Source organism: Molossus molossus, unplaced genomic scaffold, assembly GCF_014108415.1.
Source record: "Molossus molossus isolate mMolMol1 unplaced genomic scaffold, mMolMol1.p scaffold_m16_p_3, whole genome shotgun sequence".
Taxonomy (NCBI): Eukaryota; Metazoa; Chordata; class Mammalia; order Chiroptera; family Molossidae; genus Molossus; species Molossus molossus.
In genome coordinates, this window is record NW_023425366.1 from 130,198,363 (window position 1) to 130,225,014 (window position 26,652).

At 40.2% G+C, this 26,652-nt stretch overlaps 1 protein-coding gene across 1 annotated transcript in view; it reads right to left on the minus strand.

The window, feature by feature from the left end:
• LOC118642705 (ATP-binding cassette sub-family A member 3-like) overlaps nucleotides 1-26,652 on the minus strand; it is a 250,011-nt gene that overhangs the window by 117,676 nt on the left and 105,683 nt on the right. The window contains exons 8-9 of the mRNA XM_036280627.1: nucleotides 20,063-20,201; nucleotides 9,942-10,040 (exon numbers count right to left, since the gene is read on the minus strand). Of these exons, the coding sequence (XP_036136520.1) occupies nucleotides 9,942-10,040; nucleotides 20,063-20,201 (238 nt within the window). The remainder of the gene's footprint in view (nucleotides 1-9,941; nucleotides 10,041-20,062; nucleotides 20,202-26,652) is intronic.

Genomic DNA, 26,652 nt, shown 5'->3' on the forward strand with positions numbered 1-26,652 from the left:
CTCCCTTAAACTCTCCTCCTGCTTTCTAATTTTTTTTCCCCACTTTTTGCTCTATTTGGGTATTTTTTTCTACCTTGTCTTCTAAATCACTGATTCAGTCTTCAGCTTCTTCTAATCTACTATTGAACTCTTCTAAGGTATTTTCATAACAGCTATATCATTTTTTATTTCCTCTTTATTTTTATGCATAGCTTCTACCTTTTTTTAAAGCTGAAGTAGTTCCCAGTGAGCTCTTCATAATTCTTATTAAGTTGCTTGTAGTTCTTACCAAATTGTTTGAGCACCCTTAAAATCATTGCTTTGAATTCTTTATCTGACAAGTTGCTTCCTCCCATTTCCTGTAGTTTCTTTTTTAGTGATTCCTCTTTTTTTTCATTTGGGTGTTGTTTCTTTGTCCCACTATTTTAGCAATCTGGTAGTTTTAGCCCTGGTGAGGAATGTTGGAGTGTGTAGGCAGATCGGTGTGTGTCAACTAAGGCTGCTGTGCCTCCCAGACTGTTTTGGTGTGTGGCACCTCTCGCCTGCTGTAGGTCCTGGAGTATTGACACTTGGCAGCTGGTACTGGTCTATTGTGAAGGTCTCAGCTCCCCAGTCTTGCTGCTGCTTTGATTGGGGCACCACTCCTGATCAGCCTCTGCTGATGCCAGTGGGGATTGGTCTCAGCTGCAGATCTGTGCAGATGCTGCCTGTGGTGCTTGGGTCTAGCTGGTCCACTGCTGGGGTGTGTGGTCCCATTGGTGTGCTTCTTGGATGTGTGGGGTCCCACTGGTATACTTCTGGGGTGTGTGTGTCCCACTAGTGTTCTGGTGGCATACACTGCTGCCTGGTGGGGCTCAGCTTCTGATTGGTCGCTACTGGGGGCAAGTGTCAGCTCCAGGTTTGCACTTTTACTGCTGCTGCTATTGCCAGGGGGGTGCTCTTAGGTCCCAATCTTTTGCTGCTGTTGGGGGGCTGAGGATGCTCTGCTCATGGGACTTTGATGCTTGTGGGGGAGGGGTTCCACTCCATATCCATTGCTGCAGTTGTCAGGGGCTGCTTGAGCCCTGCTGCTTGGGCTGGCACACTGTTCCTGATCAGCCTCTGTTGATGCTGCTGGAGATGGGTCTCAGCTTCCCATCTGAGCTGCTACTGCCTGTTGTGGGTGGAGCTCCACTCCCGCTCAGTCACTGCTGCTGTAGGGGAAGGTGATGGGCTCTGATCAGGCTTCTGTTGTGAGGGATGGTGCTCAGCCTCTGGCCAGTTTCGGCTACTGCAGCAGGCACCTTGATAGCACTGGTACTGTGTGCTGATCTGCACTGACACAGCGGGGTCCACTGGACTGATGTTGCAAGGTGCTCTGGTGGACTCAGGTTGCTCGGCCCTAGCCACTCCCCACTTCCTCCTCCAAGGGAAGACCAAGGATCATCCAAAATGGTGAGGCCTACCGGCTGCACAAGGAGAAGCTCATTGATGCACCACTTACTGTGGTAGCCGGCTGCTTTCCATCCATAGCACAGGATCCTTATGCCCCACATCTCTGCACTGCTCAAAGTTGGTTGTGCACACTCACATTCACTCACACTTGCTTACTCTCTCACACACTCATCCTTGCTCTGGTCCTGCCTCAGGGGCAGGCCCTGCACAACATCTCATACACAGTGGTTGAGGTTTACCCTTATAGCCACCAAGCCTTAAAGGTTAACTACACCCATGAAAGTACCAAGAGTATTCCTCAAGGTGCATCCACAACTAGGGTGTACATGACCCAGAAGAAACATTTCTAGAGCTCAGAGAAGACGGTCCTGCACACTGCCATGTTTATTTTTTCCCCTATGTCCATTTTTATGCTAATTTAGTTCCCACTGAGTTTGTTGTCATTCTAAGTTATTTGATTATCCTTATAACCATTATCATGAACTCTATGTCTGATAAATTTCTTGCCTCCAGTTCATTTAGTTATTTTGCTGGAGAATTTTCCTTTTCTTTCATTTGGGGGTTATTTCATTGTCTTCCTATTTTGGATGCCTCTGTGTGTTTGTTTCTTTGTGTTAGATAGGACTACTATGACTCTCAGTCTTCACGTGGTAGCCTTGTGTAGTAAGTGTTCTGTGGGACTCAGTGTGCAGTCTCCTTGATCTCCTGAGCTGGATGCTCTAGGAATGCCTCTTGTGTGGGTTATGTGGACCTCCTGTTGTAATTGGGTCTTGATTGCTGATGGCTCACCATGGGTGGAATTGACTTTCAGGATAGTTGGCTTAGGTTCAGCCAGATCACTAAACAAGCTATTGTTTAGGTTCAGTATTGAGGTGACTTGCTGGGTACAGTGGCACAATGCTCCAGATTACGTCTTCTCTGAGCTCTAGGAATGTTTCTTCTGGGTCATGTACAACCCTAGTTGTGGATGCACCTTGAGGAATACTCTTGGTACTTTCATGGGTGTAGTTAACCTTTAAGGTTCAGTGGCTATAAGGGTAAACCTCAACCACTGTGTATGAGATGTTGTGCAGGGCCTGCCCCTGAGGCAGAATTGTTCCTAGCAGAGTCCAATGTTTGTCAGAGTCTTCCTTTGGGTGTCATTTGTATGGCTGGTTGGGTCATGCTCTTTTGTTGTCTAAAGCCCACCACTGATTGTGTTGGTTCTGGGTTCACTTGGGTGGGTTTCAAGTACAGGCCACTTTCAGACATTGTGTGGAACTTCCACATTGTTCACTGTTCATGTCTGCATTTACTGGACCAAGGTGTGTGTGGGAGGGGCCAATCTATGTAGACAATTCAGGTTCCTGGAGCTCTGTGCTAGGGTCAGATCAATAAAGGACCAAGGCTTTCTGAGGGTGGTGTCTCTCTTTAGGCTACTGAATTCTGCCCTTGAAGTTGCCTGAATTTTCTCCAGAGTCTTATTCAGGAAGACTGTAGAGTGGGTCCAAGCTATCCATGCTCCACTGACCTTTTAATAGGGCTCAGGCTCAGTGGGTTGGGGCAAGCAAGTTGGGCAGACAGAATTAGTGGGTCCCTATTTTGGAGCAGCATGGTCTGGCACTCAACTGAGAAACTATGGCCCCTACTCTGAGCCATACCATTTAGACTCTACTCAAGTCTTCAACTTTATCTCCACCAAGAGGAGCGCACTACAGGTTCAGTTTGGGTGTAGACTGCAGGAGAAAGCTCAACAGGACATAGTAGATTCACTGGGAGTTGGGCAAACAGAATGAGAAAGCCTTATTTTGGGGTGGCACCAAATGTGCCAGAGGAGTGGGGAGAGCTACACTCCTTTTTGTTCTGTAGCCATGCCAATTCAAGCCCTGAACTGGAGGCTCTGAGGTAGATGAACTCTGAATGTCCCACCTCTGAGCAGAGCCTCCTTCACCTCTTAAAACTGAGCCTAGCCAGAGAGGGCCAGCTGGGCTTCCCCTGCTTCCATCCCTCCTGCAGGACTTGGAGGAACAGATCAGGGAAGACCTTTGCTTGGGGTGCCACTGGCCCTATTGAGGGGTGAGAGCTGTGCACCTCCTTCTATCTCTGCAGTCCACCGCCAGAGGCCCTGATGGAGGCCTTGAGGGAGTCACATCAAATGTCCTAATTCTCAGTTGTGCCCTTTTCCCCCAGTGGATATGAGTTTGGCAGGATGGTCCCAGAAAGATTTGGGCATGCAAATCCAATTCACCCTTTAATTGTGGTAGTGCTGGTCCTGGGCCCATGGGATGGGAATTAGCTGTTTGTCATCCAGTTCAGTGGTACCTTACCAGAGACCTTGAAGAGAGATTCCAAGGGGGCCACACCAGATGTCCTAGCTCTGAGTTGTATCCCCTTTTTCCCGGGAGACTGCACTAGCAGGAAGGTGCCAACAGGGCTTGGAAAAACAGATCAGTGCTCTGCCCTCCGCTTTGAGTGATGCTGGGCCTTGAGGGGAGAGAGCTGCTCACCTCCTTCTATTTCTGCAGTGCCAAACAGATTTTTATTTTCACCCTGGCCAGTGTGGCTCAGTTGGTTGAGTGTTGTGTCATGCACCAAAAGGTCACTAACTAGGGGCACATGATTGTGAGATTGTTTCCCTATAAAAGGTGTGCAGGAGGTAGCCAATCTATGTTTCTTTCTCACATCAATGTTTCTCTCTCTTCCACTCTTTTCCCTTCCCTTCCTCTCTATTCAAAATCAAGTAAAAATAATCTCATTGACAGTTTTTAAAGAAATAGAACAAAAACCATAATCAGATTTTTATGGAATCACGAGACCCCAAATAGCCAAAGCAATCTTGAGAAAAAAGAATGAAACTGGAGGTAATCACACTACCTGACTTCAAATTATGCTACAGAGCTATGATAATCAAAACAACATAGTGTTGGCAGAAAAACAGATATACAGACCAATGACATAGAATTGAAAGCCCAGAAATAAACCTGCAAATATATTGGCTAATAATTAAAAACCAACAACAAAACCCAAAAAAACATACCACAGAGAAAAGAAAGCATCTTCAATAAATGGAGCCAGAAAATTTAGAAAGCCACATGAAAAAGAATGAAATTAAACTACAGTTTTTTCCCATGTACAAAAATTAATTCAAAATGCACCGAAGACCTAAATATAATATCTGAAACAATACATTACATAGAAGAAAACATAAGTACTAAACTTATGTACCTTATTCTTACAGAATATTTTATGAATTTGAGCCCAAAGATAAGGGAAGTAAAGTAAAAAATAAATGGAAGTGTATCAAACTAAAAATATTCTGTACAGCAAAACTGCCTGGTACTGGCATAAAAATAGGTATATAGATCAATGGAACAAAACAGAGAGCCTAGAAACAAACCCACAACTTTAGAGTCAATTAATATTTGGCAAAGGAAACAAGAACATATAAATGGAGTAAAGACAGTTTCTTCAAAAAATGGTGTTAGGAAAATTAGACAGGTACATGCAAAAACATAAAACTAGACCACCAACTTACACCATACACAAGAATAAATTCAAGATGGATGAAAGACTTAAATGTAAGTAAAAAAACCATAGAAGTTCTAGAAGTTAACATAGGTCATAAAATCTCAGACTTCTCTCATAGCAGTATTTTTGCCTATATATCTCCTAGGGCAAGGGAAACAAACAAAAAACAAATGACACTTCATCAAATTAAAAAGTGTATTGCCTGCTGATGTAGCTCAGTGGACTGAATGTCGTTCCATGGACTGAGAGGTCCTGGTTTTATTCCTGATCAGGGCACATGCCCAGGTTGTGGGCTTGATCTCCAGCAGGAGGCAACCAATTGATATGCCTCTCTAACATCAATATTTCTTCTCTCTCCATTCCTCTCTCTCTCTTTTTAAAACAATAAAAATTAACAAAATAAAACACAAAACTAAAAAGCTTCTGTACAGAAAAAGAAACCATCCTCAAAATGCAAAGGGAACCCACTTTATGGGAAAACATATTCACCAATGATACATCTGATAAGAGGTTAATTTCTGAAATATATAAAAAAATATACATCTAAAAACAAGGAAGACAAACAATATAACTTTAAAACAAGGCAAAGGACCTAAACAGACACTTCTCAAAAAAGGATATCCAAATGGCCAATAGACATAAGAAAAAATGCTCAATTTTACTAATTATCAGAGAGATGCAAATGAAAACTACAATGAGTTATCATCTCACACATGTCAGAAAGTCTACCTTCAATAAATCAACGAATGATAAGTGCTGGTGAGGGTGTGGAGAAAAGGAAACCCTAGTGCACTGCTGGTGGGAATGCAGACTGGTACAGGCACAATGGAAAAGAATAATGTGTTTCCACAAAAATTAAAAATGGAGCTGTCTTTTGACTCCACTTCAGGGAATATATCCTAAGAATTTCAAAACACCTTCCCTGGGAGGAGGCAGTGGGAGCGGCTAGGGCCCAGCAACCTGAGCCCACCAGCACACCTGGCACCATCGGACCAGTGGACACTGTGTCGACACAGACCAGTGCACAGTAGTGTAGCTTCCAAGGTGCGGTCACAAAAGCCATGGACAGCCAGGAGCCCAGCACCATCCCACACAGTACCAGCCCCATCAGAGTCGACAGCAACAGAGGCTGGGGAGCAGACATACATCGCCAGGCAACAGAAGCACAAACCAGCAGCTGAGACCCATCCCCCAAAACTACAGCAAAAGCTAAGCAGGAGTTGAGCCCCATGGGGAAGCAGCACTCCTCAGCCACCAGTGGTGAGACCTGGGGCTCCACAGAGGCCTGTGTGGTCCAGCAGCCCACAAGAGTGGTGGGAAGCCAGAGCCTGAGAGGAACTGGTGCAATCCAGCTGCCCATGGGTCCTGTGGGGTGCTGGGGCACCAGAGAAGCTTGTGTAACCCAGAAGCCCACAAGAGCAGTGGGAAGCCAGTCACCCAGAGGGACTGGTGCAATCCAGCAGCCCAGCCCACCTGCAGGGTACTGGGGCACCAGAGAGGCCTCTATGACCCAGCCAAGACTGTGTAATCCAGTTACCCGTGGGGCCTGCAGGGTGCTAGGGCACCAGTGAAGTCTGTGTGATTCAGCAGCCCACAAGAGCAGTGGGAAGCCAGAGTCCCAGAGGGACTGGTGCAATCCAGCTGCCTGCCCACAAAACCTGCAGGGTGCGGGGGCACCAGAGAGGCCTGTGCGACCCAGCTGTGCAATATAGGCATAGAGAATATAAAAATGGAGCCGGAGTGAATGGAAGCTACACAATCTCCCAGGACCAAATGGGAATTACAACTAAAAGACAAATCTTCAGAAAAAAGCAACAGAAAAGCAGCAGGACAGGACCATATAACCAGGGACACTGGTAGGATCTGCAGAGGCGTGAGAGGGTGGTGGCCTGGGAGCCCACGGACAGTAGCAGTCTTAGCTCTGAGCAGTGCCCTCCGGGAATAAACTCCAAGCCCACTCCACAGCGCACAGAGCTGAGGCAGAGTGCTAATATAGCCACAGCCATTCACCTGGGGCTCCTGCAAAGGGAGGGCAGACTGGGCTGGAACTCTGTGGGGAAACCCAGGATTTGGAGGACACTCAGAGTTTTTGCTGAGTTGCAGCCACAAAGGATGGTGACCAGTGTGCTCCTTCCCAGAGCTGTGAGAAAAAGCAGCAGCCCCCCACCCCCGAGATTCAGCTTTTCCCAGGTGAGGCAAAGAAATGCCAATTGAGGCTCATTAACAACCAGCATTTATTCCACCCTCTGGAAATCTTCTTATGCAGAACACCAGGGCTACATTCTAAGACCCTGAATAACTGAGACTACTAGCCTCCAGGCAAAAAGCTAGAGGATCACTGAACCTTTCCTGGGCTTGCAAATCTACCCAGGTAAGTAAGACTTGACAGTGGTGTTTAATGTGGGCCTACCCTGGCTCATCCAAACACAGTAGAAGGAACCACAAACAGAAGAACACCAACACCCATAGGGAAAATTTGGCAGGCTCCAAAACACACTGAGATAGCCAAAATGGTGAAACAAAAACGCAAATCCCAAATGAAAGAACAAGAGAACTCTATTGAAGATGAGATCAATGAAATGCGGCTAAGCAAATTATCAGAGGTAGAGTTCAGAGCCATGATCTTGAGGAAGCTCAAAAGCATGAGTAAGGACATCGGCACCATGAGTAAAGATGTAGAAACATTGAAAACCAACCAAATGTAAATGAAGAAGGAAATAGCAGAAATAAAGAACACATTGGAAGGACTAACCAGCAGAGTAGAGGAAGCTGAGAACCAGATCAGTGAATTAGAAGACAGGGTAGAAAAAATCAACCAATCAGAAAACCAAAAGGAAAAACCATTAAAGAACAGGAAGATAGCTTAAGAACTGTGGGACAACTGAAAACATAATAACATTCGCATCATAGGAGTCCCCGAAGAGGAAGAAAATGGGCAAGGGTTAGAGAATATATTTGAAGAAATAGTGACAGAAAACTTTCCTAACTTGGTGAATTCAAGTGCAAGAAACACGAAGAGCCCCAAGTAAGAAGAATCCAAACAGGCCCACACCAAGACACATAATGATTAAAATGGCAAAAATTAAAAACAAAGAGAGAATGCTAACGGCAGCAAGAGATAAGCAACAGGTTACCTACAAAGGCAACCCCATACGGCTCTCAGCTGACTTCTCAACAGAAACACTACAGGCCAGAAGGGAGTGGCACAAAGTAATCAAGGTCATGAAAAACAAGGATCTGAATCCAAGACTACTCTATCCAACAAGGCTATCATTCAAAATAGAATGTCAAATAAAGAGCTTCCTAGACAAACAAAAAAAGCCTAAGGGAATATATTAACCCCAAACCAGCACTGCAAGATATGCTAAAAGGACTGCTGTAATTAGTAGAAGAAATAGGAAGAAAACTAGAACCACACTTGGGGAAGGAGCACACTGGCCACCGTCCTTTGTGGTTGCAACTCAGCAAAAACTCTGAGTGCCCTCCAAATCCCGGGTTTCCCCACAAAGTTCCAGCCCAGTCTGCCTTCCCTCTGCCCTAGCCCCCAGGTGAGTGGCTGTGGCTATTTTAGCACTCTGTCCCTGCCCTCTGAGCTCTGGAGCCGGCTTGGTCTTTATTCCCCAAGGGTGCTTCTCACAGCTAAGACTGCTGCTGTCCCTAGGGTCCCAGCCCACCACTTTCTCATGCCTCAGCAGATCCTACCAGCGCTGGTTATATGGTCCTGTCCTGCAGCTTTTCTGTTGCTTTTTTCTGAAGATTTGTCTTTATTTTAGTTGTAATTCCCGTTTGGTCCTGGGAGATCATCTGTGTAGCTTCTATTCACTCCGCCTCCATTTTCACATCCTCTATGCCTATTTTGTGTGCAGCTGGGTCACACAGGCCTTTCTGGTGCCTCCACACACTGCAGGTCTCGTGGGTAACTGGATCACACAGTCCCTTTGGGGACCAGGCTCTATGGCTATGTTATGGGCTGCTGGGTCGCACAGACCTCTCTGGTGCTTCAGCACCCCATTGGTCCTGTGGGTAACTGGATGGCACAGTCCCTGCTGGGTTGCACAGGCCTCTCTGGTGCTCCGGCACTCTGCAGTTCCCAGGGGTGGGCAGCTGGATCCCACCAGTCTCTAAAGGTCTGGCTTACCATTGCACTTGGGAGCTGCTGGACAGCACAGGCCTCTGTGGAGCCCCAGGTCCTGCTGCTGGCGGCTGGGGAGTGCTGCTGTCCCGTGGGGCTCAATTCCTATTCACCTTTTGCTGTAGTTTTTAGGGATGGGTCTCAGCTGCTGGTCTGTGCTTCTGTTGCCCGAGGATGGATGTCTGCTCCCCAGCTGCTGTTCCTGGGGGTATATCTCCACTGTAATTTGGCTGATACTTTGGTAGATGGTGCTGGGCTCCAGGCTGTCTGTGTCTTCTGTGACCAGCACCTTGTGAGCTGCACTACTGTGCATTGGTCTGTGTTGACACAGAGTGTCCACTGGTCCGATGATGCCAGGTGTGCTGGTGGGCTCATGTTGCTGGGCTCTAGCTGCTCCCACTGCCTCTTCCCAGGGAAGGCCTGGGATCTTCCAAAATGGTGGGACCTCCCCATGGCTCAGGGAGAAGGGCCGTGAAGGGCCACTTACCGCTGTAGCCGGCTGCTCCGTCCACAGCACAGTAACCTTCTGCTCAGCGACTCTGCACTGCTAGGTTGTTCATCCACCTTCATGTCCACTTACACTTTTTCACACACTTGCTCACTCTCTCACACACTCACCCTCCCTCCAGTCCTGCCTGCAGCCATCTGAAAAACTATTTCTTGACTAATTTTTAAACTCTCTAACACAAAAAGATATATGCATCAAGGCCCAAGTTTAACACTTTTACACATTCTCAGCTGAATATACAGAAACATATTAGCATACATATTAACACATTTTAGACATTCATAACTGTGATTACTTTATTCTAAAGCAAGTAGGGCAAGGTTTGCCCTCAAGTTGACATAAAATTTTAGTGGTGGTTTTTTTTAGGTCATTATTACTCACTTATGAAAGACTTCTTCCATGGTAGTGATGGAAGCGTCGAAGCTGGCAATGCCCAGCTGTTCTTTTCTCTCTCTTAGATCAGTAAACAGAGCTTCAAATCTGGAGGAGAGTAGAAAGAAAGAAAAAGTACTAGCACTAGTCTATACACATTTTCTTTTCTCTTTTTAGTTCACCTTATTTTCTAGTAAATAAAAATTTTAAATATAAATACAATGGAATACTACTCAGCCATAAAAAAGATGAAATACTGCCATCTGTGACAACATGGATAAGTCTTTAAAAAATTTTTTTTTATGTATTGATTTGACGGAGACAAATGTTGAGAATATCATGCTAAGTGAAATAAGCCAGAAGAAGTTAAGAACTATATGATCTGACTCATGTGAAATATAAAACTGAAACAAGCAAGATAAACATAAACTCATAGACACAGATAACAGTATAGTGGTTACCAGAGGGAAGGGAAATTGGGGGGTAGTAAAGGGTAAAGGAAATCGAATATGTGGTGATGGAAGATTTGACTTTGGGTGATGGGCACACAATGCCATGTATAGATGATGTGTCATAGAATTGTACATGTGAAAGCTATGTAATCTTATTAACAAATGTCATCTCAATACATTTAATAAAAACATGAGCACTTACATTTTTTTCTCCATTTAATATCTAATTTTATTTCGAATTGTATTTTTTCCCTATTGTTTTCTTAAATTATTTTACTGAGAAAACATATATGAAACATTAAATTTACCATGTTATAATTTTAAGTGTATAATTGAAGCAGCATTAAGCACATTCACAATGTTGTACAACCATCACCACCGATAATTTCAGGAACTTTCTTACAATCCCAACTAAAACTCTATACCCATTAAACAATAATTCTCTATTCCTCTTCCCTCAACTTCACTTTTACTTTTTGTCTCTATGAATTTGCCTATCTAAGTGCCTCATATAAATTGGGATCGCACAATATATTTTGTGTATGTCTGGTTTATTTTATTTAGCATAATTATTTTCAGGTTAATCCCTGTTGTAGCATGTGTCAGAATTTTATTCCTTTTTAACAATTAAAAAAAACTCATTGTATGGATATACATGTTGTTTACCCATTCATTCAATAGACATCTGGGTTGTGTCTACTTTTTGAATTTTGTGAATAATGCTGCTATGAACAATGGTGCACAAATATCTGTTTCTGCTTTCAATTACTTTGGGTATACACCTAGAAGCGGGATTTGTGGATCATGAAGTAGTTCCATGTTTAACTTTTTGAGGAACCGCCATACTCTTTCCCACAACAGATACACCTAAACATCCTCGACAGCAATGCACAGGTTTCCAATTTCTCCACATCCTTACCAACATTTGTTATTTTGGGGGGTATTTTTTATTTGCTTGTCCTTGATGATAGTGATGTTGAACATCTCATGTGTTTATTGGCAATCTGTACATCTTCTTTGGAGAAATGTCTATTCAAGTCCTTTGCCCATTTTCAAATTAGGCTGTTTTTTAAATGATAAATTTTCAGTATTGTTTTTTTCCATAATAATTTCTGGTTAGCCATGGGGAAAATGTTTAGTAGATTATTCTTCACTGTAATGTTTATTGTGAAACAAATGGAAATAAGAGATATATACTTTAGTAAATTTCTCCCCATTGTAACTTGATCTTTGATATATATATATATATCAAAGATCAAGTTACAATGTATATATATATCCTTTTATTCTTCTAAAAAATTATCAACCTATATTCTATAAGTGTTAAGGAATACAGCTAGTTGATAAAATTTAATTTATTCACATATGATTCCTACATGAACTGGAAAAGAATTCCCAAAGTAGAGGAGGTATAAATTATTAAAAGACAGAAAATGGAGTTAGTGAAGCAGTAGGTGGGCACTGGAAAGATTTGTTCAAATAGATAAATAGTATGAAAATTTTGCTAATTGTAGCGTAGTTAAATCAAGGATTCCAATAAGTTTTACCAGGAAAATTTAAGATTGTTTTAAATTGAAAAGGTCTTCAGACACCCATCCACTTCTTAAACATACCTCCCATTTCTTGTAAGGAACTATCAAGTTAATGTTGACTACTCTCAGAGATGGGGAATTCAAAATTCTTCATCTTCTAAATTTTTTCCATATTTAAAACTGAACACCATTTTCATCTAATCTCACCTAGCTTTTATTAATGCTTCTCCTTTTACCCCTCAGTTCAATCTAACCATTCCTTCCTATCACAACTCTTTACATTTTAGGTAATTGTCCTGTTCTTTTTGAATTTTCTCAACAGAATCCCTATTCACCTATATTCAAGAGTCTATATATCCTTCTAAGGATTATTGTATAAAATTATTATTACAATGTCTTTGACTGGTTTTAGTACCAGGGTAATTCTGGCCTTATAAAACAAGTTGAGAAATGTGCCCTTTTCTCTCATTTTCTAGAAAAGTTTGTATAGAAGTGCTATTTTTTTTTCGTTAAGGGTTTAGTATACTTCATTTGTGAAGTCATCTGCTTCTGAAGTTTTCGCTGTGGGAATGTTTTAAAGTACAAATTCAATGTCTTTAATAAATAAAGAGACTTTCAAGTTAATTTCTTCTTGAGTCAGTTTTGGTAATTTGTGTCTTTTCTCTTTTTCTTTCTGATCAGTGTGACTGAAACTTTACTAAATTCACTGGTCTTCTCAAAGAACCAGCTTACAACTTTATTTAAAATTGTCAAGTTTACATTTGTTAGCCATATTTTATAGATTAGAATATAGGTATTGAGGTTATAAGTATTGATTCTAAGTCTCTTCTTAATTTTTTTTTTTGTGTGTGTGAATATACAGGTACAAAGCATTTAGAGTCGTGCCCAGCTCATCAAAGACTTGTAAATAACCAGGAACTCTTTGTCGCTTTCTTTTCCTACTATAGTGAACAATGCTGTGAACAAATGGGCTAAGAACATTTTATTCTGGTTGTTTGTTTCTCTTTGAATAGCTGGTTTAAAATTATCTTGTCAAAGAAAACTTAATTTTGCATGAATATATATTTTTCCTAACTTCATGATTTGCATTTTGTGCTATTCTAGGTCCACTGTCAGTAGCCCAGAAATCCACATCTAAAGTGTTGATATTAAGATGTGTGATTAGTTATTTATTTTTTAAAAATTATTTTATTAACTTGTTTTTGTTACAGATGTTTCTCCTTTTTCCCCCATTGACACCCTCCTCCCTATCGCCCTCACTTCATCCCCATCTTTGTTGTCTATGTCCATTGTTTATGCATACATGCATATAAGTTCTGTGGTTTATATCCCCCCAACACCCCCTCTTCTGGGGTTTGTCAGTCTGTACCCTACCATTATGTCTCTGGGTCAATTTTGTTCATCAGTTTATTTAGTTCATTATATTCCACAAATAAGTGAAATCATGTAATATTTGTCTTTCTCTGCTTGGCTGTTTTCAATTAGCATAATACTCTCCAGGTTCCTCCATGTCATCTCAAAAGATAGGAAATCTTTCTTTCTTACAGCTGCATAGTATTCCATTGTGTACAAGTACCACAGTTTTTTATCCATTTATCTACTGATGGACAGTTGGGTTGTTTCCAGATCTTAGCTATTGTAAATAGTGCTGCTATGAACATAGAAGTACAAATATTCTCTCTGATTGGTGTTTCAGGTTTCTTAGGATATATTCCTAGAGTTGAGATCACTGGGTCAAATGCCAGTTCAATTTTTAACTTTTGAGGTAATACCATAGTGTTTTCGATAGCGGCTGCACAAGTTTGCATTCCCACCAGCAGTGTACTAGAGTCCCCTTTTCTACACACCCTCACCAACAATTGTTGTTTAGTGATTTGTTGATGGCGGCCCTTCTGACAGGTGTGAGGTGATACTTCATAGTTGTTTTAATTTGCACCTCTTTAATTAGTGACATTGAACATTTTTTTCATATTTCTCTTGGCCATTTGTATGTTCTGTTTGGTGAGGTATCTAATTAGGCACTCTGCCCGTTTTTTAATTGGGTTCTTTGTCTTCCTTTTGTTGAGTTGTATGAGTACTGTGTATATTTTGGAAAGTAATCCCTTATCTGATATATCGTTGACAATTATGGTCTCCCATATATTGGGTTCCCTTTCCATTTTGATGATTGTTTCTTTTGCTATGCAGAAGCTCTTTAGTTTTATGTAGTTCCATGTGTTCATTTTTCTCTTTGTTTCTGTTGCCTTAGGTGATGTATCAGTGAAAATTCTGCTGTGTATGATGTCTAAAATTTTGTTGCCTATATTTTCTTTTAGAATTTTTATGGATTCACAAGTTACATTTAAGTCTTTTATTTATTTTGAGTTTATTCTTGTGTATGGTGTAAATTGGTGGTCTAGATTCATTTTTTTGCAAGTAGCTGTCCAATTTCCTCAACACCATTTATTAAAGGGGCTGTCTTTATTCCACCGTATGCTCTTGCCACCTTTGTCAAATATTAATTGAGCATATTTTCTTGGGTCAATTTCTGGGTTTTCTGTTCTGTTCCACTGATGTATCTGCCTGTTCTTGTGCCAGTACCAGGCTGTTTTGATTACAGTGGCTTTGTAGTATAACCTGAAAAATGCTAATGTAATCCCTCCTACTTTGTTCTTCTTTTTCAAGATTGCTGTGGCTATTTCAGGTTTTTCTTTGGTTCCATATGAACATTTGGAATGTTGGTTCTAGTTCTGTGAAATATGTCGTTGGTATTTTGATGGAGATTGCATTGAATCAATTGATTGCTTTGGGTAGTATGGGCATTTTAATGATGTTAATTCTTTTGGTCCATAAAACAAGATATGTGCTTCCACTTTTTTATATCTTCCTCTATTTCTTTTTTCAATGACCTGTAGTTTTCTGTGAAGATGTCCTTTACTTCTTTGGTTAAGTTTATTCCTAGGTATCTTAATATTTTGCTGTGATGGTAAATGGAATTGTTTTTTTTCAGTTTCTCTTTCTGTGATTTCATCATTGGTGTATAAGAATGCTGCCGATTTCTTGACATTAATTTTGTGTCCTGCTACTTTGCCAAATTCATTTATTAAGTCTAAGAGATTTGTGATAGTGTCTTTATGGTTTTCTATGTACAATATCATGTCATCTGCAAATAATGACAGTTTCACTTCCTCCTGTTCAATTTAGATACCTTTTATTTTTTCTTCATGTTTAATTTCTGTGGCTAAGACTTCCAGTACCATATTCAATAAGAGTGGCAAAAGTGGGCATCCCTGTTTTGTTCCCATTCTTAAGGGGAATGCTTTTAGTTTTTGCCCATTGTGTATGATGTTGGCTGTTGGGTTTTTTTTTTTTTTTATCCTCACCAGAGGACATTTTTCCATTTTTTGTTCAGGTAGAGAGAGGAACAGAGAAACATCGATGTGAAAGGAACATATCGAGCAGCTGCCACCCGTACAACCGGGCCGGGGACAAACTGCAACCGAGGTACGCGCCCTTAGCGGGAACCGAACCCGGGTCTCTCAGGACCGCAGGCCGACTTTCTAACCGCTGAGCCAAACCGGCCAGGGCGGCTGTTGGTTTTTTATATATAGCTTTTATTATGTTGAGATATGATCCCTCTATTTCCACATTGCTGAATGTTTTTTATCAGAAATCGGTGCTGGATTTTGTCGAATGCCTTTTCAGTGTCTATTGATATGATCATATGGTTTTTATCTTTCATTTTGTTTATGTGGTGTATCATATATATTGATTTGCGTATATTGTATCATCCTTGCATGCCTGGGATGAATCCCACTTGATCATGATGAATATTTTTTTTGATATATTGCTGGATCTGATTTGCTAATATTTTGTTAAGGATCTTGGCATCTTTGTTCATCAGGGATATTGGCCTGTACTTTTCTTTCTTTGCAGTGTCTTTATCGGTTTTGAATGAGGCTTATGCTGGCCTCATAAATTGAGTTTGGAAGTATTCTGTCTTCTTGGATTTTTGGAATAGTTTGAGGAGAATGGTTGTTAATTCTACTTTGAATGTTCAGTAGAACTCCCCTGTGAAGCTGTCCGGGCCTGGGCTTTTGTTTGCTGGGAGTTTCTTAATTACATCTTCAATTTTCTTTGCTGTTATTGGTCTATTCATTTTCTATATCTTCCCATTTCATTTTTGGGAGACTGTATCTAGAAATTTGTCCATTTTGCCTAGATTGTCCAATTTGTTGGTGTATAATTTTTATAGTATATTTTGATGATCCTTTGTATTTCTGTGGTGTCAGTTGTTACTTCTGTTTCTTATTTTGTTTATTTGGTTTCTTTTTTTGTTTTTTATTTTATTTTATTTTTATTTTTTGGTGAGTCTGGCTAAAGGTTCATTGATTTTGTTTATCTTTTGAAAGAACCAGCTTTTTTTTTCATTTGTCTTTTGAATTTTTTTTTTTTTTTTGGTCTCTACGTCATTTATTTCTGCTCTGACCTTTACTATTTCCTTCCTCCTATGAGCTCTGAATTTTCTTTCTTTTTACTTTCTAGCTTTTTAAGTTGTAGGGTTAGAAAGTTGATTAAACATTTTTCTTGTTTTTTGAGGTAGGCCTGTAGTGGTATGATCTTCCCTCTCAGGACTGCTTTTGCTGTGTCCCATAGATCTTCTGTTTTTATGTGTTTGTTTGTATTGGTTTCCAAGAAGTTTTTAATTTCTTTGTTGATCTTGTTAGTAACCCATTCATTGTTTAATAACATACTAGTTATCCTCCAAGTGTCTGACTGTTTTTGTGTGTTTTTATTACAATTGCATTTTAGTTTCATGCCATTGTGATCTGAGAAGATGGTTGATATGATTTCAATCTTCGTGAATTTTAAGAGACTTGCTTTGTGTCCTATCATGTGGTCTATCTTTGAGAATGTCCCATGTGTGCTTAAGAAGAATGTACATTCTGCAGCTTTGGGGTGAAATGTTCTGTAAATATCAATGAGGTCCAACTGATCTAGTTCATCTTGTAAGGACTCTATGTCCTTGTCAAATTTTGTCGAGAAGATCTATTCAGTGGTGTCAGTGGAGTGTTAAAGTCACCCACTATAATTGTATTTCTATTGATCTCTCCCTTAAAGTTCTCCAGAAGTGTTTTAAAATAGTTTGGTGCTCCTGTATTTGGTGCATATATATTTACCAGGGTTATGTCCTCTTGTTGGATTGGTCCTAATATTATGTAGTGACCTTCTCTGACTCTTATTTGGTCTTCAGTTTCTTTTAATCTACTATTGAACCCTTCTAAGGTATTTTTCATAACAGCTATGTCATTTTTTATTTCTTCCTGATTTTTATGTATAGTTTCTACCTCTTTATGCATAGCTTCTACCTTTTTTGAAAAGCTGAAATAGTTCCCAGTGAGCTCTTCATAATTTTCATTAATTTGCTTGTAGTTCTCACCAAATTGTTTGAGCACTCTTAAAATCATTGCTTTGAATTATTTATCTGACAAGTTGCTTTCTTCCATTTCCTGTAGTTCCTTTTCTAGTGATTCCTCTTTTTCTTTCCTTTGGGTGTTGTTTCTTTGCTTCCCCATTTTAGCCATCTTGTAGCTCTAGACCCAGTGAGAGATGTTTGGATGTGCAGGCAGCTCACTGTATATCAAATAAGGCTACTTTGCCTCCCAGACTGTTCTGTTGTGTGTTGCCTTTAGCCTGCTGTGGATCCTGGAGGATTGATTACTGGAGATTGGTAGTGGTGAGTCCTGGTAGGTGCTGCTGCTGGATTGTGTGGGTCCCTCTGAGGTTGTGTTCCCCACTGGTTGCTGTTGCCATCTGCAGCTGTATTGCTCAGGGCCTGCTGGAGCCACACATTTGCCTGCACCATGGGCACCTGGGTTACACAGGCCCTACTGGATTCCTGGCTTTCCATTGATCTTGTGGGCAGGCGCATTGTACAGGCCTCATTGGAGCCCCCACTTTCCGCTGATTCCCTGGGGAGCTGGATGGCACAGTCCTTTCTGGAGACCCAGCTCCATGTTTATCTGATGGGCAGCTGGGTTGAACAGGTCTTTCTGGGGCCTCAGCTCCCTGCAGGTACCATGAAGAGCTGGATTGCACTGGCCCTTCTCGAGCTCGTCTCCTCATCACTCTTGTGGGCCACTGGTTCGCACAGGTCTGCCTGGAGCCCTGGCTCCCCACTACTCTTGTGAGCTACTGGGTCACACAGGTCCCTCTGGAGCCCCAGATTTGCACTGTTCTTGTGGGCCACTGGGTCACACAGGCCCCTATGGATCCCTGGCTCCCCACCGCTCTTGTGTGCAGCTATGTTGCTCAGGCTCCTATGAAGCCCCAGGTCCCACCACTGGCGGCTGGAGTGTGCTGCTGCCCAGTGGGCCTCAGCTTCTGCTCAGCCTTTGCTGTAGTTTTTGGAGATGGTTTTTGTTGCTGGTCTGTGCTTCTGTTGCCTGGGGACAGATGTCTGCACCCTGACCTCTGTTGTTGGGGGTATATCTTGACTCTGATTGGGCTGCTACCGTGGGGCATGGTGCTGGGCTCCTGGCCATTGGTGGCTTCCACAACAGGCTTCTTGAAAGCTCTGCTACTGTGCACAGGTCTGTGTTGACACAAGGTGTCCACTGGTTTGATGGTTCCAGGTGCACTGGTGGGCTCAGGTTGCTGGGCCTTAGCTGCTCCCACTGCCTCCTCCCTCAGAAGATCTAGGATCTTCCAAAATGTACAGGTACATGGTACAGGGAGAAGCGCCCTGAAGAGCTGCTTACCAAGTAGCTGGCTGCTCCCTGTCCGCAGCACAGGAACCTTCTGCTCCACATCTCTGCACTGCATGAGTCTGGTTGTCCAGCTTCACATCTACTCACACTCTCTCACGCACTCACCCTCCCTCCAGTCCTTCCCACTACTATGTAGTTATTTATTTCTTAGAAATTCTTTCTCTTTTCTGTGTCTAAAATATTTAGTGGGAATATAGGATAAAAATAGTACCTGTTTCTAAATCCTTCCATTTCCTACTTTATACTTAATAATATATTTATTTTTTATTTCTTCTGATAATGTCATTTGTATACATATGATATAGGGTTGGCAGATGTGATGCATTTAAGCAGCTTCTCTAACATTTTTTCTTTTTTTTTGGCAACACTCAGAACCTCCAGACTTATAATTACTAGATGCTGCTAAAGTACCCAACAAACATCTGTCTCTAACTCTGTTGAATAAATGTTTACATAATGAATCTCCAGTTGTGGTTTCTTTCAGTTCCCTTATTCTCCCTCAGCTGTCTCAATACCATTCCATGCTCCTGCTTCTCAAGAAGGTTCAGATGTACTGTCTGAATTCAAATAGCTCCCATGGAGCATTTCCTCTTTGTTTTATTCCTCTTCTAGAATACAAGTGTTTATTTTCACATACTTCATTTATTAGAATCTTGTGTGTCTGACTCCTGGTGTTTTTCCTTCATTCTACCCAAGAACTTTATATCAGATGGAAGCAGAGCCATGTTCTAAGAGTCCTCCATCTTTTCTTGTGTAGGGCTGACGCCTTGCATTTATGGAATATCTAGATATTAATAACATCAGACAAGGAGATGAAAATGGCACATGCCCTGACGGTCAATGATGATGAGTACTCTTAGCTGGGATGGGAATCTCAGTTGAACGATCATCCCTGTGTCTGGTCTCTACTTTGAATAACCACTGAGGTCAAACATACTTTATACTTAATATTAATTGTGTCATCTGTGTCCTTGTTATTCTTGTTCCAAGAGCTGCTATTTAACCTACTTTCTTCTTACATTATCTTAATATTTTCCTGGCTCTTACCTTACATAAACTGTGTTTACTATGAATATCTTATCATTATTATCCCTTATTAACATCAGGAAGCTATAGAAAATAGGTGCCAAAACTCTCTCAAAAAGATAAAACAGAAAGAAAAACATTAAATAAGCTTTGAATAAACTTGAATTGATGAAGCAATCCCATATTTAGTTTTAGATTTAGAAATCTTTATCTGTGAACTTCTTAGTTGGCAAATGAGAACTGTAACTGGAGACCTGGCTCATCAGCAAAATACTACTCACTAAACTTGCTAAACCTGTAAAATTTAAAGTAATTTTTGGTGACCCAAACCATCCGCGTAGAACTCTCTGAATGTATACCTGCGTATATACTCTTTGGGTAGGATAAATGATAATTCAGCTCCAGTATACTTTTCCAAGGTGGCATCTGGAATATGAGACTGAATCACTGCAGAGATCTTTTCAACATCACATCGTGGTTCTATCTCCATGACTATGTGATATGTAGCACCTGAGAGAAATCATTTAGAAGACCAAGTAAAGAAGTTTTGTACTTTTTCATGTTGTAAGACCAAAGTTGGCTCTCTGTGGCTCAGATTACCTAGGTGTACAAGGAAGGAGATTTTATTTTGACTCTAGGGAGGTTCACACCTAAAATTTCCAAATGTTGATCCAAAAACCAAGACACTAAATAAGTAAAAACTTCCTCTATATTTTAAATTATTTTCTTAGTTAAGAATAATAACAGTGTATATAAACAGATATAGTAGTGGTATGAAAAAAGGTCCTGTTTTTTGGCTACCTAGAATTTTTGACACTGTACTCTTAATAAATATTCATTTCTTATCGTTGGTTCATTTTGCATCAGGCATTAACACGGCCCTGGGGATACAGCAGTAAAAAAAGGAGATAAAAAGTCCTGCCCTCATAAGAGCTACTTTCTAGCCAAAGGGGACAAATAATAATAATACAGATAAATGAGTTAAAATATATGTTGTGTTAGAAAAAATAAAGCAGAGAAGAAAGGTATAAAATGTTGGAGGAAGGTTGTTAAATTTTAGAAATTATTTTTCATTAACAAACTTAAATAAATCAGAGAACTATTGTACTTAAGTAGTACATTGCCTATACAGAGAAATTATTTTCTGAAATTAAAGGAAAAAATCACAGCTTTTAAGTATATGCATTTCAAATGGTCATTGTATTTGCATTTATGTTTCTCATTAAGATTTAAAAAAAATTTTAAAAAAGCCCTGGCCAGGTAGCTCAGTTGGTTGGAGCTTCACCCCCATACACCAAGGTTTGATCCTCAGAAAGGGAACTTAGGAGAATCAAGCAACGAGTGTGTGGATGAGTGGAACAACAAATCAACACCCCGCCCCCTCCATCCCTCCACTCCTGTCCTTGTCTCTAAAAAACTCCATCAGTAAAAAGATTTTTAGAAAATAAATAATAGATCTTAAGCATAGATCTCTTAGCTGAGAATTGGATTTACTTACCTGACTTATAGTAGAGAAGACACTGTTATTCCATTTTACAAACAAGGCAACATACATCCAGAGAATGGCATGACATCCATTTTATACTAACTATAAGAACTAAAACTACTTTTGGTTTACTTTAAAAAGGATATGTAAATTGTTTTTTATTTCTCATAAATGATGACACAATAAACTTTTCCATTACCCTGTCCTCTTAAGACTCAGGTAAAGCATATTTAAACTAAAGCATCTATAAGAAGGAAACTGAATGTCCCAAAGTACTATACCTTTCAAAATATCTAGTTACATATTATATGTAGTATTTTATGAGTAATTCATAAAATTAGTAAGTAATATTAGAAGTGATTATAAATGACTTTTTAAATAAAAAGTTTAGCTGTTTAAAGATTGAGACCTCAATAAAAGAGATAATGAACTAGGAAATGGAGCTGATCAGATAAAATAAATAATTAGTCATATCAAAAATAGAAATCAAGATATAACACACACAGATGGAAGAAGACAGAAACTTGAGAGTAAATAAAAAAACTCTACAAGAACTACTTGACTTCATCAGAAAGAGTAATATAAGAATATTAAGTATATCAGAGGAGATGCAAGAAAGAGAAGGAAACAGAGAACCTATTCAAACAAATAGTGAACAAATACTTCCCAAATCTATGAAAGGAGCTAGATCCTCAAATATAAGAAACAAACAGAATACCTAATTATCTCAACCCAAGAAAGCTTCCTCCAAGACACATTATATTAAAACTGTCATCCAGCAACAGAGGCTTGGGAGCAGACATCCATGCACAGGCAACACAATCAGAGATCAGCAGCTGAGACCCATGCCCAAAAGTTTCAGCAAAGGCTGAGCAGGAGCTGAGCCCCACTAGGCAGCAGTGTTCCCCAGCTGCCAGTGGTGGGGCCTGGGGCTTCAACTTGGCCTGTGTAATCCTGCTGCCCAGGGATCAGGGAGGAGCCGGGGCTCCAGAGGAATCAGTGCAACCCTGCTGCCCACAACATTGGTGGGAAGCTGGGGCTCCAGAGGGGCCTGTGTGATCCAGCTCATTAAGAGATTGGTGAGAGCTGGGGCTCCAGCGAGGCCTATGTGACCCAGCTGCCCATGGGATCACTGGGGAGCCAGGGCTCCAGAGGGGTCTGTGCAATCCAACTGCCCACAGTGCTGGCAGGGCTCCAGCAGGGCCTGAGTGATACAGCTGTTGGTGGCATCAGCAACCAGCGGGGAACATAGCTTCCGAGAAGCCCATCTAATCCAGCTGCAGCACCTACCAGGACAGACCAATACCAGCCCCAGTAGTCAATCCTCCAGGACAGCAGGTAAGACACAACACACAACAGAACAGTCTGGGAGGCACAGCAACCTTATTTGATACACAGTGAGCTGCCTACACATCCCAACATCCCTCACCAGGTCTCGAGCTACAAGACAGCTAAAATGAGAAGACAAAGAAACAACACCCAAAGAAAAAAAAAAGGAGGAAAAACCACAAAAAGAACTACATGAAATGGAAGAAAGCAATATGTCAGATAAAAAATTTAAAGCAATGATTTTAAGGGTGCTCAAACAATTCATTGAGAACTACAGACAACTCAAAGAGAATTATAGAGAGCTCAGCAGGAACTATATCAGCTTAAAAAAAACATATACGCACAAATATGAGAGCACCAAAATATATTAAAAAAATTCTGGAGGGCTCGGGCTGGTTTGGCTCAGCGGTTGGAGCATCAGCGTGCAAACCAGAGAGTCTTGAGTTTGCTTTCTGCTGGGGCACATACCAAAAAGAAAAAAGAAAAAACAAAAAACTTCTAGAGGACTTCGAGAGAGAGAGAGATCAATAGCGATACAATCATAGTGGGTGACTTTAACACCCTGCTGACACCATTGGATAGATCTTATAGACAAAAAATTAACAAGGACATAAAGTCCTTAAATGACTAAGTAGATCAGTTGGAATGAATTGATATTTACAGAACATTTCACCCCAAAGTTGCAGAATTCTCAAGTGCCCACGGGACATTCTCAGTGATAGACCACAGTTAGATCACAAAATAAGTCTCTACAAATTCAAGAAGATTAAAATAATATCAAGCATCTTCTCAGACCACAATTGCATGAAATAGAACTTAATTACAACAAAAATATTTAAACACTTGGAGGCTTAATAGCATGTTATTAAACAATGAATGGGTTAACAACAAGATCAAGGAGGAAATTAAAAATTTCCTGGAAACCAATGAAAACCAACACACAACAACACAAAAATATATGGGACGCAGCAAAAGCAGTTTTGAGAGGGAATTTCATAGCACTACAGCCTACCTCAAGAAACAAGAAAGATTTCTAATAGACTATCTGACCTCACAACTTAAAGAATTAGAAAACAAACAAAAAGAAAACTCTAGAGCAAGTAGAAGGAAGGAAATAATAAAGATCAGCGCAGAAATAAACGACATACAGACAAAAAACAATTCAAAAAATTAATGAAACACAAAGCAGGTTCTTTGAAAAGATAAACAAGATGGACAAACCTGTAGCCAGACTCACCGAGAAACAAAAAGAGAGGACCCAAATAAACAAAAGAGGAGAAGTGACAACTGACACCGCAGAAATACAAAGAATCATCAAAACATACTATGAACAATTATATGCCAACAAATGGGACAATCTAGGCAAAATGGACAAATTTCTATTTGGAGACACAAAGTCTCCAAAAACTGAACTGAGAAAAGATAAAAAAAAGTTTGAACAGACCAATAACAGCAAAGGAAATTGAAGATGTATTTAAGAAACTCCCAGCAAATGAAGGCCAAGGCCCAGGTCCGGACAGCTTCACAGGGGAGTTTTACTGAACATTCAAAGAAGAATTAGCACCCATTCTCCACAAACTATTCCAAATAATTCCAGAGGAAGAAAGACTTCCAAACTCATTTTATGAGGCCAGAATAATTCTAATTGCAAAACTGGATAAAGACATTACAAAGAAAGAAAACTATAGGTCAATATCCCTCATGACATATATGCCAAAATTCTTAACAAAGTATTAGCAAATCAAATCCAGCATTACATTAAAAAAAATTATTCACCATGACCAAGTGGGACAATATTCGCAAATCAGTAAATGTGATACACCACATAAACAAAATGAAAGATAAAAATCATATGATCATATCAATAGATGCAGAAAAAATGTTTACAAAATCCAGCACCAATTTCTGATAAAAATGCTCAGCAATGTGGGAATAGAGGGATTACATCTCAAAATAATAAAGGTCATATATGAAAGACCTACAGCCAACATCATACTCAGGGGCAAAAACTATAAGCATTTCCCTTAAGAACAGGAACATGACAGGGATGCCCACTTTCACCACTCTTATTTAACATAGTACTGGAAGTCAGAACCACAGCAATCAGACATAAAAACAAACAAACAAACAAAACAATAAAGGGATCCAAATTGGAAAGGAGGAAGTGAAACTGTCATTATTAGCAGATGACATGATATTATACATAGAAAATCCTAAAGACTCCATCACCAATCTATGAGACTTCATAAATGAATTTGGCAAAGTAGCAGGACACAAAATTAATGTCAAGAAATCGACGGCATTCTTATACAACAATGATGAACTCACAGAAAAAGAAACTAAAAATAATCCAACTTACCATTGCAGCAAAAACAATTAAGATACCTAAAAATAAACTTAACCAAATAAGTAAGTGACTTATTCACAGAAAACTACAGGTCATTGAAAAAGAAAATGTAGGAAAATATAAAAAAGTTGAAGCATATGCCATGTTCATCGACTGGAAGAATTAACATCATTAAAATGTCTATACTACCCAATTCAATCTGTAGATTCAATGCAATACCCATCAAATTACCAATGTCATATTTCACAGAACTAGAATAAATACTCCAAAAGTTTATATAAAACCAAAAAAGACCTCGAATAGTCACAGCAATCTTGTAAAAGAACAAAGTAAGAGGGATTATAATATCAGATATCAGGTTGTATTAAAAAGCCACTGTAATCAAAACAACCTGGTACTAGCACAAGAGCAGCAGATAGATCAATAGAACAGAGAACCCAGAAATTGACTCAAGACAATATGCTCAATTAATATTTGACAAAGGTGGCAAAAGCATATGGCGGAGTAAAGACAGCCTCTTCAATAAATGGTGTTGGAAAAATTGGACAGCTACATGCAAAAAAATAAAGTTAGACCACCAACTTACACCAAAAATGAGAATAAACTCAAAATGGATAAAAGACTTAAATGTGACTCATGAATCCATAAAAATCCTAGAAGAAAATGCAGGCAACAAAATTTCAGACATCACAATCAGTAGGATTTTCACTGATACAATGCCTAAATCAAGAGAAACAAAGAAAAAAGTAAATACATGGGACTACATCAAACTAAAAAGCTTCTGCACAGCAAAATAAACAAGCATGAAAATGGAAAGGGAGCCCACTACATGGGAAAGCGTAATTGCCAATAATACATTAGATAAGAGATTAGTTTCCAAAATATATAGAGTACTCACACAATTCAACAAAAAGAAGACAAAGAACCCAATTAAAAAATGGGCAGAGGACCTAAATAGCCACCTCTTCTAACAGGACATACAAATGGCCAAGAGACATATGAAAAAATGCTGTCACTAATCATCAGAGAGATGCAAATTAAAATCACCTCATACCTGCCAGAAGGCTGCTGTCAACAAATCATCAAACAACAAGTGCTGGTGAAGGTGTGGAGAAAAGGGGACTGTAGTACTCTATTGGTGGGAATGCAGACTGATGCAGCCACTATGGGAAACAATACAGTGTTTCCTCAAAAAATTCGAAATTGATCTGCCATTTGACCTAGTGATCCCACTTCTAGTAATATACTTTAAGAAGCCTGAGACACCAATCAGAAAGAACATATGTACCTCTATGTTCATAGCAGCACTATCTACAACAGCTAAGACCTGGAAACAGCCCAAGTGTCCATTAAATAAACGAGTGGATAAAAAGCTGTGGTACATATATACAATGGAATACTATGCAGCTGTAAGAAAGATCTCTTATCCTTTGAGATGACATCCAGGGGCCTCGAGAATAGTATCTTAAGCAAAACATGCCAATCAGAGAAAGACAAATATCACATGATCTCACTTAGTTGTGAAATACAGTGAACAAAACAAGCTGAGAAACAAAATAGACCCAGAAACATGAGGTGCAGACTGACGAACCTTAGAAGATGTGGATATGGGGGAAGCGACAAGATTATCCACAGGTGTTATATGCATGTATGCGTAAATGAGGACATGCTGTGGTGGGGCGGAATTGGGGGAGATGGTGAGGAGGGTATAAATGGGGGAAAAAGAAGACACATTTCTAACAAAAATAAATACATAAACATTAAAAAAAGACAAGTATCACATGGTCTCACTTATTTGT